The sequence below is a fragment of the Pimephales promelas genome, chromosome 24 (genome assembly GCF_988280905.1).
Source record: "Pimephales promelas chromosome 24, fPimPro1.hap1.1, whole genome shotgun sequence".
NCBI classification, from domain to species: Eukaryota; Metazoa; Chordata; class Actinopteri; order Cypriniformes; family Leuciscidae; genus Pimephales; species Pimephales promelas.
This window is the reverse complement of record NC_142792.1, coordinates 17357325-17373307: the sequence shown is the minus strand read 5'-3', so window position 1 is coordinate 17373307 and position 15983 is coordinate 17357325. Positions and strand designations below refer to the sequence as shown.

The following is a 15983-nucleotide window of genomic DNA, read 5'->3' as shown; positions in this document are numbered from 1 at the left end:
CTCTTTCATTTCTGGTCATACAGAAAATAATAATACATTATTCGCAAATACATTTATTTGCGTAAACTCACAATAACAAGAAAATGTTGTGCTTTGACAATCAGGCGCGCTTCATGATCCCCGTGAACTGAAGCGCGAGAACTGAAACAGCCACCGCATTCGAATTTGTTCGTTTTAAATTGGACTTTGTAGACTAAAGCTTTAAATGTCCAATTTAAAACAAACAAATTCGAAACGAAAGCCAATATCTTGTGACCTATGTTATTATGTAGCCTAGCTAATTATGTATTTCTCTCTAAAGGTGCATCCGGAGATGGAGATTTGTTTTTAGCCAAAACTGATTTAGAAAACAATAGTTTATTAATATACAATTAATGCCTCGTTATTTTATATTATTTTATTATCAGACACATTTATTTTAGCCTATAAATCACCTATAAATCCCCTTTCTGTAGGCTGTGGTTACGGCTCTTCATTCAGCACTGCGGGGAAAATATCATTTCCAGGTTCTAATTTGGCCTCAGAAAACCAGTAAAATCTTTTTTTTCCATAATAATTTGTCAAATATTTAAAATGTTTAAAGGGGCAAAAAATCAAACAAATATCTGAAAATTCGTCGATATGTAGCCTATATACTTTTGCGCAGCATTTGGCGTAGGCCTACAGTTCAAATGAACATTTTGGTGTTCAAGTTTGCGTTTTACAAAATACAACAACCGTTCATTTTTCGTTTTGCAATCATAGATATATACACTAGACCTCAGCGTGGGATTCTAAGCATGCGTCAAAACCGCCGCCATCTTGGAACAGGGGTCTTGTCATAGGAAGTAGCTAGGTAACGCTGCTATCTCTGACTTTACGTCGAATTCATTGATGGTGGCGGACTTTTGTGCAGCGTATGATGTTCACTGATGAAATCTGAACTAGGAAGAATGTTTAAAAAAAAATAAAATTCTTTCTGGAAACAATGATAAATACATGTCTGACCGTTGGAACAAACAAAAAAAACAAGAAAAATCGCATTCATGATGATTTATGGTGATTTTATTTGCGTTAGACCTGTGTCTACTACATTGACGCTGATGGATTAAAATGGAGGGGCTCCCCTGTTTCAAGATGGCGGCTCTATTGACGCATTCGTTCTAATGAACTGCCGTAGCCAAGGTGAGGTCTAGTGTATATGTCTATGGTTTTACAATTAGGCCAACGGATTAGCTAAATAAGGGGAAACGAATGAACACAAAAGTAGGCTACACTGAACGTTTGGACATAATACGAGGGAGAGTTATTTTTTAAAATTCATAAAAGATACAAGGAATAGCCTACTAGACAAAACCTCGAAGAAATGCCACAATCAAGACCTCGGAGCAGAAATGAGGGAGAAACACCCAGGAACTCTTTGTCTATCCCTGCCATTGCTTGGATAACACACCACGTCTCCTTTCATAAATAATACTAATGTCTAGTGCGGTGGCTGTTATATAGACTACCAACGTCCGTTGCCATTATTTTTGGAATGACTTATCGCGAAAGAAAAAAAAGATGTTTTAGTCGCATAACGTTAATGGAAACGCTGTCATTTCACAATATTTTTTTATCGACATTCAGAAAAAAAAACGCAAAAGCTTTATGCAAATATGTATTGACGCCACTAAACCGAGCAAAAAGGTTTCACTCGGTTATATAATTTTAAACGGTTAATCGGTTAACCGGTTAACCATGGACACCCAGTAACGACAAGTGCTGGCAATCATATATCATTCCATTTTGAAAAAAAAAAAAAAAAAAAAGCTGCACTCATATCAATGTTGTAAATGCCAGAACTACAGTTTGGCCTTTGCAAAGTTTGAACTGAAGCAGAGGTGCTGGCGCAGAAATGCTATTGTCTTGCTCCATGAGTCCTCTTGTGCGTAAGCGTGAGGTTTGGTCTGTCCACCCCATAGCATGACAACTGCAGCAACAATAACAACAACAACAACACCTTACATTCAGATCTATATTCAAACAAATGACACAAAAAAGTTCTAAAAATGTTGATCCTATATGAAAAAAAAAAAATGTTTGCTTACTTTTCTCGTTTGTTTCTTGCCGGATGAAGTTAGTTGCTCGGAAGTGAGGCGAGTACGGTGGTTCGATCAGATGACCCGCATCAGGATATGTCAGGACTGTCAACAAGTGCCGATTTCCTGCTTTCTCCATCATCATCTCGATCTGGGTATAAAAGTGACCGAATTCACATCAAACCATTGAATCATAGTTGAGAACATTACAGGGGCGTGTACGGCGTATTTAGTCTGTACGATGACACCTATTGAATCGTAGGCTACGAAGTTAATGTGCAAGTTAAATTTTTTACCTATGCATCATGACATTAACTAACAAATATTTAGCATTAGATTTTATGTAGATACTGATAGTGACACCTGTTGGTCAAAGTTGATAACACAATTCACCCAAAAATGAAAATTCTGTCATCATATATTCACTGTTATGTCCTTTCAATCTTGTATGACTTAATGGTAACCAAAACTGTTTGGTTCTTCAATATATATTAGGGCTTTCAAACGATTAATCGTGATTAATCGCATCCAAAACAAAAGTTTGTGTTGACATACTATATGGGGGGCACTGTGTATAATTATATATACATATATATATATATATATATATATATATATAGATTTATATAAATACACACACATACTTGTATATATTTAAGAAATATTTTCATGTATATACTGTATATAGATTTATATATAATTTATATTATATATAAATATTTTATATATAAATATTTTTTTTCTTAAACATACATGCATGTGTATGTTTATATATATATATACACTCACCGGTCACTTTATTAGGTACCCCATGCTAGTAACGGGTTGGACCCCCTTTTGCCTTCAGAACTGCCTCAATTCTTCGTGGCATAGATTCAACAAGGTGCTGGAAGCATTCCTCAGGGAGTTTGGTCCATATTGACATGATGGCATCACACAGTTGCCGCAGATTTGTCGGCTGCACATCCATGATGCGAATCTCCCGTTCCACCACATCCCAAAGATGCTCTATTGGATTGAGATCTGGTGACTGTGGAGGCCATTTAAGTACAGCGAACTCATTGTCATGTTCAAGAAACCAGTCTGAGATGATTCCAGCTTTATGACATGGCGCATTATCCTGCTGAAAGTAGCCATCAGAAGTTGGGTACATTGTGGTCATAAAGGGATGGACATGGTCAGCAACAATACTCAGGTAGGCTGTGGCGTTGCAACGATGCTCAATTGGTACCAAGGGGCCCAAAGAGTGCCAAGAAAATATTTCCCACACCATGACACCACCACCACCAGCCTGAACCGTTGATACAAGGCAGGATGGATCCATGCTTTCATGTTGTAGACGCCAAATTCTGACCCTACCATCCGAATGTCGCAGCAGAAATCGAGACTCATCAGACCAGGCAACGTTTTTCCAATCTTCTATTGTCCAATTTCGATGAGCTTGTGCAAATTGTAGCCTCAGTTTCCTGTTCTTAGCTGAAAGGAGTGGCACCCGGTGTGGTCTTCTGCTGCTGTAGCCCATCTGCCTCAAAGTTCGACGTACTGTGCGTTCAGAGATGCTCTTCTGCCCACCTTGGTTGTAACGGGTGGTTATTTGAGACACTGTTGCCCTTCTATCAGCTCGAACCAGTCTGGCCATTCTCCTCTGACCTCTGGCATCAACAAGGCATTTCCGCCCACAGAACTGCCGCTCACTGGATGTTTTTTCTTTTTCGGACCATTCTCTGTAAACCCTAGAGATGGTTGTGCGTGAAAATCCCAGTAGATTAGCAGTTTCTGAAATACTCAGACCAGCCCTTCTGGCACCAACAATCATGCCACGTTCAAAGTCACTCAAATCACCTTTCTTTCCCATACTGATGCTCGGTTTGAACTGCAGGAGATTGTCTTGACCATGTCTACATGCCTAAATGCACTGAGTTGCCGCCATGTGATTGGCTGCTTAGAAATTAAGTGTTAACGAGCAGTTGGACAGGTGTACCTAATAAAGTGGCCGGTGAGTGTATATACACACACACACACACACAAAATAATTATACACAGTGCACCCACATATATTATGTAAACACAAACTTTTATTTTGGATGCGATCAATCATTCGACAGCCCTATATATATATATATATATATATATATGCGCATTCAGTTTTTATATATTTCAGCTTATCATTGTAATTAGTTTTTTATTAGTTTTAGTAATTTTAGTACTTTTTATTTCAATAAATTTATTTCAATTAGAAGTCAAGGCAAAAACATTTTTTTTATCTAATATTTACATTTTATTTTATTTCATCTTTATTTCTATACATATATATATATATATATATATATATATATATATATATAGTTAGTTACTAATACAGTTTAATATATAGTTAACAGATATATACCCTGCGTCCCAATTCGCATACTATCCGTCCTAAATAGTATTCGAAAATAGAATTAGTACGTCCCAAACCGTAGTATGTTGAAATGAGTGTTTAAAAGGTACCCGGATGGTCTACTTTTTCCGGTCAGAATTCGAGGATTCGGTTAGAACTACAAACACGAGTAAAAAGTGTTAAAAAACTACAGACACGTAGTCGATACGGAGGACGCGCGAGTCCCCGCGGTTGTGTAGAGAGAGGTTTAGATAAAGAGCTTTGAGTGATTAATTATCAGTATCTAACCTGACGAAAATGAATTTATTCAATGTTGTCTACATTATATTGCATTTTCAGCAGCATTGTGAACTTTTGTAAAGACACGTTTAGCCATTACGTTTTAAATGCATCATTATATTCAAATTGCAAACACATGAGGAGAGCATGAAAGACCCACAACTGGCAGATGAACGTGCTCTCCGAAACGGTAGGAAATCAATTTAGATAGAAAGGAGGATTTTAACTGTGATAAGATGATTGACAGGGCAGTTTACGGTGACAGGATGCACGCAGCGACAGCAACAGAGCTGTCCGTTAAAGATGACGTGATAGTATGTCCCAAAGCTTGCCTACTCTTTTGCTACACACTCAAAAGTGTGTACTTTTTCCTCACAAAAAGACTACATACTTTTAGGGCGTAGTATAAGTAAGCGAATTGGGACGCAGCAATAGTTAAATATTTGTTTGTAGATTTTAGTAATCAATAACACTGTTACAGAGAGAAAAAAAACAAGGAGAAAGAAATATGAGAGGAATTGTAATTTTTTGGTAACCATTCCATTAAAATGGTCTCATTGTTTATTGTTAATATTGTCTTCCATTAGCTGTCCTTTTGAGGTATCATGTTTGGACAAAATGAAATATATATAACTCACATCTGCAGCAGATTCAACAGAAGGCCAGCTCTGATCATCACCACCATTCACCAACAGAAGAGGACACTTTATTCTCCCAACCTATGTGCATTAAAAAAAAATAGAGAACCGGCATTACAAATAATAGTAATTATAATAATTATATGCAAACAAACTGTAAACGAACAAAGAAATGTCAAAGTCGTACTCACGTCTACTTTGAGAGCCGGGTCTAAGGTAATCGGCAATATGCTGTCTCTCTGTATTATCTGGTTCTCCTCATTCATACGTACATTCTTCAAAAGCCTGCAATAAACATAATTTATTACTGAAACATCCAATTCTATTTCCCAAATTGTAGGATGTCACATGACTAGGCTTGTTATGGTCCTCTGACATTTGTTAAATTAACTTGACTGGAAGACAAAATTAATTTTGTGCAGAAGAGGTCAAATATCCAAATTCAGTAAATTACAACATTTTTTAATTTTTACTAGGCTAAGTTATAATGTGTTATGTTTGTATTTCAAATAAGCAAATCTCTTGCCAGTTCCTGATTTTAAAAATATTACTACGATGGGCTATATGCACGCATAAATTCCGCATTTGACGCAAGGATGCTCGTCCATTTCTGGTTGTGGAGATTAAAGCGGAGGAAAACCGAGGAAAACGGGATTATGGCAGAGTCTTCAAAATTTACTGTCCTCCAGTCTTTGAAACGAAACGTACATACGTTTAGATGTGATTTTATATACAGTTATGTTTATTTGATATAATTTTAAAAAGAAGCATAAACACAACGAGGGGTGTCTGTTTTATCTGTTTTTGTGACTAACGTTCCTTTAGTATAACCATGGAGTATAAAAATTCAATATACATTCTCGGTATTGCATTGGACTCTACGATCAGCGGAAGTTATCGAGCATCCTTAATCCTTCACCGGAAATACCGCCGTGCATAGAGCCCGTTACTATTACTATTGCATTCGATGAGCCTCAGTCAGGTTGTGAATTAATGTTCAGTCCACTCACTTTTGTATCTCCTCAAAGGCTTCAAAAAGAGATTTATCAATAACCACATGACTTCCACTGATACACACACAGCACTGGGGCTACAAGACAGTAAAAAGGATAAATAAATAATAAAAAGCTGCATTTATAATGTAGATAACTGTTCATTCGTGTGTGCATGTCAAGCGAACCTTGATGACTTTTGAGTAGGCCGCCATGCTTAATGTGACGTCACTTCCAAAAGATAGTCCAATCGTTGCCAGATTGTCCTTCTGTACCTTTGGATGATTTTGTAAAATCTGGTATGCTTTCTATAGGAATAATATATATATACATAGTAAGTGGGAAACAAGCGCAAGGCACAGGGAACAAATTAAAAGACAAAGTCTGATGACAATTACAGATCAGCAAGAATGTCATGTCAAATTTGCCCGCGATAGATCGGTCATCTTCCCCTTTGCGCAAGCATTCTCACTCTCACTGAGCGTGCGCACTCACATAATAACATCACGCATGCAATAACCGAACGCCATAAAACAGAGCCATGTATTGAGAGAGTTGCGACACGCTTTGATGTCGCCGCAAGGCTGTCACGTGGTTCATGGAAGCCCCAATAGTTCCAAAACAGACGCGGGCTGTCATGTTCTTCAATGGACAGACAGCAGCGTTTGCATTATTAAACGGTAAATATAAAATAAAACGCACACCAAAGTACTTTTTAAGCTATCATTGCATTTGGTTAAAGTCAGTGTTGCATTTGGAGAGGCAGGCTGACAACTTAGATGTTTTGTAGGCTATATTTTTTGGAGGGAAAAGCTTGTGTTCATGTTCGCATTGGTAGTTGCACTGGCTTTAGCGGCTCTAACTTAACTTTTCCATGTCATTCATCTGATGATGGACGTCTCGTGATATTTATTTTAGCACAACTGGGATGTAGGTTATTGATTCCCATGATCTTGCTTATAAATTCCGATTCAGCCATTAGCCTACCGTGATTACGCAAAGACCCGTGGACCGGTGGCCAGTTCAGGATTACAATCACGACAACCAACAAAATATATAAATAATTACGCTGTGCATGTACAAATGAATGATTTAGGAGGGATATAGACTGCTCCCATGACGTAGCAATGACCATATTTACGGTAATGTTCGGTAAATTTTAACTGTTGGGTATCTTTTCTATTTTGAATGTACTTTATTTTGTATAGTGCAATGGACCATTTAATATGTATGTCCTGAATAAAGATATGATGATGATGATGAGTTAATGAGTGAAATATTTGTTCCTAAATATGATCCATAACTGTTGGGATTCAATTCAGTATGGCTAATGTACTCCTTCATACCCTATTCATAGACTAAACCATTCATCAGAAAACACATTTATAGGATGTACTGTGTATTGGCCTACACATGTTTCAATCACACATAATAACTAGCCCTAACTTTTTTTTTGGTACGGTTCGCTTTCACACTGCTCTTTTTGCAAGTGAACCAAAATTTGTAAACCAAACCACACGTGTGCTAAGGTCGTCCATTCATTGGACAAGGATTCTCAAGGGAAATCAGGAAGTGCAAAAAAGGCTCAGCATGGAGATATTTCCATATATTTCATACTGCAATATTTGTTCTTTTACTAATTTTGTGTTAATTCTGTACAAACGCAATATGAAGAAACTAATGAGTTAGGGATGCACCGATCCACATTTTTTCACTTCCGATCCGATCCCGATACCTGACTTTGGATATCGGCCGATACCGATACTTTTCCGATACCAGAGCTGTGTTTGCTTTAATAGTATTTATCATTATTGTTGATTTTATATGATGCTGAAATAAACTCCTCTCTACAGGCAAGGATGATATGTACGTATGTATGTCAATATATATATATATATATATATATATATATATATATATATATATATATATATTAAACAATAGATAGACAATTAAACAAAGATACACATTATACAGGCCTACACAGTGCTTTAATTTCAGGAAGGTCTACAAACATTATTCAGGTATGGTCTTAAAAAGAATTATAATAAAGGAATCAAAAGTAAAATAGCACTGCAAAGTTTATCATAGATAGATTTATGCTTATTAAAGCTGAAGTAATTCATTCAAGAGCTGTGAGTGATTTTCTCTTTGCCTTTGGTTTGATTCTCAGTAATGTCGCAATCGTCACATTTATACTGCTGCCCCTTTAAGAACGAGTTCAAATTTCATAGTCTACTGATGCACCATATTTTCTCCCAAATATTTCCATAACTACGTTCATTTTAGACATAATAAATTGTTTAAGTGTTAATCTCCAAGTCGGTCGGTTTGACATTTTTGTGCAGGCTACATTTGATCGTTTAGACGCGCATATGAAGCCCAGAGTATAATTTGCTTGTCTTGTTGCGGTCTGTTTCGGAGCGCGCCGCACTGGGAACAGCATCTCTTGCGCAAATTTTGTGCTTTTAATAGCTCTTTTTATTATTAAAAGCGTCCCGCAATTTAGTAACAGCAGAGACTGCATTTTACTACAATCATCAATCGTGCTGATTCTGTATTAAAGTTTGAGTTTTAGGGAGAAATGACAGTGCACCGCCGCGATGGGAAGGAAGTTGGCTAGACAGAATGCGGCTATTGTTTTTAATGTTTTTTTTTTTTACCTCAATATATTCTTTAATATTTGGAAATCAGACTAATATCACAGATCTAAAGTGTAACCAGGCTACGTTTACTCTGTCGTCACTCATTACGCCGGGCTGTCATGTTGTGCTTGCTGTTGCACCGCGTGAGAGATCTCTCTCTTTCTCTTCTGGACTGCGAATTGCAAACATGCATCAAATAGTTTAATTAATACGGCTTTGCAAACATTGCACTTTGCTGTCTTGCTCTGCACTGCAGCGGTGTTTCCAGTTCCACCATATGATTTCCACACAGCGAACATGTTATAGCTCAGTGCTATCCTGCTAGCTGCAAACTGCGGAATGGATTTCCTGAGCGGGGGTGTGTCTCATTGAGCCCTATGTTTTACAGTCACTGATTGAGCTGCACCTCCGTTCAGGGTATCCATTCCACAGTTTGCAGCCAGCTATAGCAGACTAGCAGGCCCGGCGGGAATCACTTTTGGAGTCATTTCAGCAGACAACGTTAAAGCGTAGACATGGATCATAAATATCGGATTTCTCCGCAGGTTGGATCGGAAAAATCCGATACGTGAATTATGCTGGTATCGGTCCCGATACCGATACTGGATCGGATCGGCCCCATCCCTATAATGAGTATCATATGATACAATGTCATCTATACGAAGTTGTAATTCGGATTTTGAGAAGACGACGAGTGTAACGTTTGAGTGGCTCTATAAACGCGGGGAAATACGACAACTCTCGTCTCTCGTGCATCTTTTCATTCGACCACCTTCTGTTTTGTTTTATCTCTGGGCAACTTCTCAACTTTGCGTTACAAGTGGCACTGCACAGAAGACGGAGAAGGTATAAAGTTTTCATTCATAGAGAGGGGCTATGTTCACTCATTCAAATAATGAGATTCTTATTGTGTACTAACAAGTGCTGTCAATGTTAACGCTTGCGATTAAGTTTGTCCAGTTTAACGTAAATTAACGCATCATCATCCTTGTATTGTAACTATCCTTACATTAATAATAATAATAATTCATTACATTTATAATTACATCACCACCTCTTCAGCTGGGTCTCGGTTCGGTTGTTTGGTTCGCACCCGAGTTCGATTGCTGTATTCACACCTGCCCAAAAGGTCCGCACCAAGGGGGCAAACGAACTAGAGTTCGATTCAATCGAACCAAACAAGGCAGGTGTGAATACACCCTCAGTGTCAACCACTAAATCCACCACACAAGTCAGCTAGATGCCAGAAGATGATATAGTCACTGTCTGTGTAATGCTGGGAGTACGAGCTGAATATTCTGTGTACAGTACCTTGCACATGTTTAATTGTGCTGATTGGCACAGTTTGTAATGTCCAACCTTTTTACACTTTATACACAGTGAAAGCATGACTTCCTCTTCCCCACCTGAGCAGAAATAAGAGGTGCATGTGACAGTGTTCCTCTTGTTCTTCTATGTTTTACTGTGTGCTGCACCACTTGTTTGTTCAATGCTTCCTCTGCATTCTTAAATGTTGTACCTGTTAATGAGTAGAAAATCCATTGCCCCTTTGTGCTAAGGCAGTGAAGCATACAGCTCTCTGTATTTCGTCCTGACAGGCATCCCCTGTAGCTTCTATCATTTGTAATTGTCAAAGATCAACAGCCATTATTATATTTTAATATTTGCCCCTTGTAAAAATCACTCAGATCTTCTCACTTGCCCATTTTTCCTGCTTCCAACACATGAAATTCAAACTCCCTGTTGAATAAAGCTGGTAAGCTGATCACCCAAACTGACCATCTAAAGAAGTCCAAACAAACTTTTTTTCAGCAGGGCTGACCATTCACTTGCTGACTAATAAATACAATCCCATTGATAGACACCTTTGTAATGATATAAAAAATGTTTTTTGACTTAACCTTTTGTGTACAATGTTGTGGCAAATCAGTGAGTACCTAATATTATCACATTTGCTTTGATGGCCAATAATTTATTTTGAGTGTTTCCTCGGGAAACACAGTCCACCAATAATGCCAAATCACATCAAAAGTAATGCGAAGGTTGGTCCACGATAGGAGACTGTCAAAAGTTCGAAATTACCTCAAAGTAAGCAATATCAACATCTTGCATTCTCAGCCCTTTTGGAAGGAAGTAATCAAGTGCCATAGATGCAAAGCCATGAGATGCAAGCAGGGCAGAGCGATATTCGACCAAACCACCACCTACTCCCCACAGATCCAGCACTCCTGGGAACGGCCCAGGGCCTAAAAAACACACAGCAAGTCATTTTTACACACAAGCAATGATCATGAAAGATCTAATAGAAATTAACCCCTGATTAGAAATCTGTTATTTAGTGTGTGTGTGTGTGTGTGTGTGTGTGTGAGTGTCTGTGTACCTGGAGGTAGGAAAAGTGTTCCTTGTACTTCTTCCTCCCTGATGATTATCCTTTTCACACCTGGTGCTACATGCCAGCGCTCTATGACACTCGTTGCCAGGGGTGGTTCCTCGCTGAAGCCTTCAGATAGATGCCCACTGTATACTGAAATTTGAACTACCATTGGTGTAAGAACATCCCTCTTGCGTATTCTGGAGTAAAGAGTATGAAGGTGACAAAAGAGAGTGTCAATTTCCTCAAATAAAAAAGAAACCTGAATTTAAACTTGGTAATACAAAGCACACACTATCATATTGTTCTAGTCTAATCTACCTGAGTCCTTTTGGACTTCCTGGTGCGGGTCTCATGCTCCACAGCAACCCCATTGGCTCTCTTCCTTCATAAGTGCCTCCCAAACTTTCATCTGTGGTCCCTAAGGTATATAGAATAGGGAATATCCACATCATGTACTTAATGTCTCGATCATTGTTCGCTCAAGAGAAATGCTGTGAATTCTAAATCTGTAGAAATGTGTATAACAAGTTAGCTCAAAGGAGAAACATTATTAATCAATCATATCTTTTTAGGATTAATTATGAATTTTTGAGTCAGTTATTTGGATTAACTTGGTGTAGCTAAATTAATATTACAATCAATTAATCAGTTTGTCCAACAAACTCTTTTTATTATTCATTTATTCTAAAAAAAGGCTCTCTTTCATGGCCACAGAAAAATAAGTATTTCTTAGCATGTACAGCTCTTAGAGCACGCAACAAGATCAAGATCTTAAAGTAAACCTTGTTGCGAGCAGAGAATCAGAACCAAATAAGTATTGTGCACAAGTTTTATTAACTAAATCACAAACATAACTAAACTAAACACACGCCTCGCCGTCGTCCATTAAAACCTGACAATGGACACCTCGTCGGGCATTAACCCTTACTCAAACCATCACTGATCCACCCGTGCTTCACTCTGAAGATTGGCCGCCAGGCATATAGATGTGAAACCTCCAACATTGGCCAGTGTTTCAGTTTCATTGTCCAACCCCTGTACATGTTTTTATATCCACATATTTTGTTCTAATGTCACAAGTAATAATCTCAGGGTTTACTGGATTTGACGCACTTCTTTTTTAGTGTTATTGGTGGTGATGTACTAAAATAAACATTGTAACGTGTGGACCTTTCTTCTTCTCACAGTTATGATGATGATTTCTTGGTCAATGTCAAGTTGTCTTAACAAAGACATTTTAAACAATGTCAACTTTGCATTAAAAGTGTCATAATTTACCGAATGACACTTAATGATGACAGTCATACACATTCATAAAGACTCCTTCATGTTCATGACAGGTGTTATGTCATGTTTATGACAGTGTCTTGTCAGTCTACTGCACACCCCTTCACATAAAGTGTTACCAAATAATCTATATAATGTGAAAGAAGTTGTATAAGGTCGTGGCATTTGTTTATGTTATGTTGTATTAATTGTTATTGTTGTATGATGTATTAATTAGTCGCTACTTAATATATGCTGGGAAGGTCAGTTCATTAACAAGATAGCATCACATCTCAATTCTCATGCATTTTGTGTCCCAGCATCCTTCTGAGTTTGTTATTTCAAGGTCGCCAGGCAGGACTGGTCGTCACGAGAACGCGTTTGGTATTTGCGTACTTGGAATTGAGAAACAGCCAGTGTGAGAGATGCTCTGCTCGGTACATGTTTCATGAGATGTTTCAGTAACTCAAAGTCATAGAGATTTGAGCTGTGTGTCATCTGCACCTTTTCATTCTATCAGTAACAATAACTGATGTAAACATATTTAAGTGAACCTGTGGTTACCATTGCAACTTTTCTAAATTATGCATTTAGACTACCACGCACCTGTAACTGTTCCGTGTTCATCACTGACGTAGTGTCCAAACGCCTCCCAGAAGTCCTTATCCTCTGTTTGATGTAGAGAGTGTAGTGTCACCTTTTGACTTGGCAGTAAATTTGTTACAACGATCCGAAACTTCTCGTCCACCAGCCCTCGACGGGGATGGATAAAGAATAATGGGCATGCCCTCTTCTGAGTGCTCACAGTCCTATACAGAGATTACAGGACAGATTGAAACAGTCAAACTTACCTTTTTTTCACTTCCACCAAAGAAACATCTGAAAATACCACCAATCTGAAAGTTACTTCAGGTTTAGCTTGATTTAGCTTGTGTTTATATGGTATATGGGTGATAGCCGGAGAATAGTATTCCAAACGGATTTGAATTCTTTATCTCAGGTTTAGGTGTCAGGCTGACGATATCTAATAAATCGAACCTTATTTAGTTTCCAACTGGGTTAAGCAGTATCACTTTTAGCATCAATATGAAAAATGATAAGAACATGCTTCTCACATCTCAGGTGCACTAATAAACTAATGCACAGATAATACTGAATTAATGTTTAACTAATGATTATCCAAGCTATTCATTAACTATTACCAGATTAGGAACTAATTAAGACTTTGTAAGGTTAATGTATTAGTTCATACATGAATTGTTATTAATTTAATACGTAATTGTGGATTAATTCCATAATAGCTCATTTTTTAACTAATAGTGTTAATTAAAGGAGAACTCTGGCGAACAATGAACCTTTGGTCTAATAAAACATCGGTACGTACTACATAGTCAACCGTTCTCTGAGATTTGTTTTAATGATAATCAAATGTGAAGTGTTTTATCTCTAAAAATTGTTTAGCGTATAATGCTAGTCAGTGGTGGAGGAAGTACTGAATCTCAGTACTTAAGTAAAAGTACAAATACCCAGATAAATATTTACTTTAGTAAAAGTAGAAGTAACACAATGACAACCATACTTAAGTAAAAAGTAAAAAGTACTTTATTTTAAATGTACTTTAAGTATTAAAAGTAAAAGTACTTGCATAACAATTTATTATCTTAATGTCTATTTTCTAATGATGAATAAAACATTTAATTCTAACTCATTCAACCTAATAGCCTACTCCTATAATGATGTTCAATAATGATGGAAAAAAAATGTCACCATTTCTGAAACAAGCTTGCAATTAGGCAATATCATGCTTATCCTTAGTACTATATGTTAATAACTATGTTTGGCAGTAAACGCGATTCATTTATGGTGTAATTCTGAACCTCTTGGCTTGCCATAATCCTAACCAAACCAAACATATATTACACACGGTGTGTTTCCTATGCACGTAAAAACAAATTTTCGCGTATGAGTTGCATGATAAACACACTGCGTGCGAGACGCATTTAGTGTGACCGGGTTGATATACTGTATCTATGGCAACCAAACGTCACTGGTGAGACAAACGTGCAACGAACGGACGGTCAGATTACGTTTTGGCAGGGGAAAAACTGATCAGAAAATGTAACGAAAATGTAACAGAAGTTGTAGAAATGTAGTGGAGTAGAAAGTATAATAATTACTGCAAAATGTAACGAAGTAAAAGTAAAAAGTAGGCACTATTTATTGTACTTAAGTAAAGTAAAGATACGTGAAAAATGTACTTAAGTAAAGTAACGAAGTATTTGTACTTCGTTACATTCCACCACTGATGCTAGTAATGGGGGCATTGATTAAGTAAAAAGAAATCGCTAGTTTATACCACTAACAAGGCTCAAAATAGCCCCAAACTAACGCATATGTTAATTGCCAGAATGTGCCAAAGCCTTGTATTTCAACTTCCAGAAAATATGACAGGTACACCAATATGCATAAATACATGATTAATTACTTCATTGTTTGTGCAAATTCATGAGCAAATTACTACAATTACTTAATGACTAGTTAATAATGATGTGCCCCAACAAGTAAAGTCATAACATAATGAAACATTTGCAAATCATTAGCTAATCATTAATTAAAGCAGACAACTGGAAGCTGAAGTGCATAGCTTTGACTAATTGTGGTAATTAACACATTAATTTACTCTATTAGTTAATAAAATATGTTATTAAGGAATTAATACACAATGACACATTGAATTAATAGCAATTCATGTATTACTTAATCTATTAATCATATAGACTCTTTATTAGTTGCTGATGCAGTAATCATTAATTAATGGTTTAGTTCTTCATTAGTTATACATTAACTCTCATGATTATCTGTGCATTAGTTAAGCATGAATTAATGCATATTAGTGCACCCGTATTGTAAAGTGTTACCAATTTATCTTCTGCAAGATTATGGTTCAATATATTAACAGCAATTTGGTCACATGCCACCTCTAAATGTGTTTTGGGAGTAATCTGATCACAAAACAATGTGGATGCCATTCGGATCAATTAAATGGTGGCATGTACTCTGATCATAGGTGTTTTAGACATCAGACTGTGATCATTTTGTTAGTGTCCATTTAAAAACTGTCATACAATTACAAAAATTAGATGTTAAACAGTAGCCATGAGTCATTTACCGTAGGTAAAAACGCTTAAAAAATAATATGAGTTAAAGTTGTATGATGGTATTTAGAGGGTTTGACTCTAACCCGCTAGAAATGTGTTTGACTCTAACCCTCTAGAAATGAAATGTGTTCAACAGTGAATTTATACAAATCAAATGACTTACCTTAAGGATATCAGGTTGCTCACACAGG

At 37.1% G+C, this 15983-nt stretch overlaps 1 protein-coding gene across 1 annotated transcript; it reads right to left on the bottom strand.

Annotated features, from left to right (window-relative positions):
* Positions 1-1823: 1823 nt before the first annotated feature.
* On the bottom strand, positions 1824-13454 carry LOC120477125 (peroxisomal succinyl-coenzyme A thioesterase; the record flags this gene model as incomplete). The annotated part of the gene is made up of 10 exons (XM_089127081.1): positions 1824-1951; positions 2070-2211; positions 5358-5438; positions 5549-5642; positions 6368-6447; positions 6538-6657; positions 11077-11240; positions 11375-11565; positions 11687-11786; positions 13241-13454. Coding segments are annotated over 10 exons (1314 nt in total), but the record flags the coding sequence as incomplete, so codon positions are not given.
* Positions 13455-15983: the final 2529 nt, after the last annotated feature.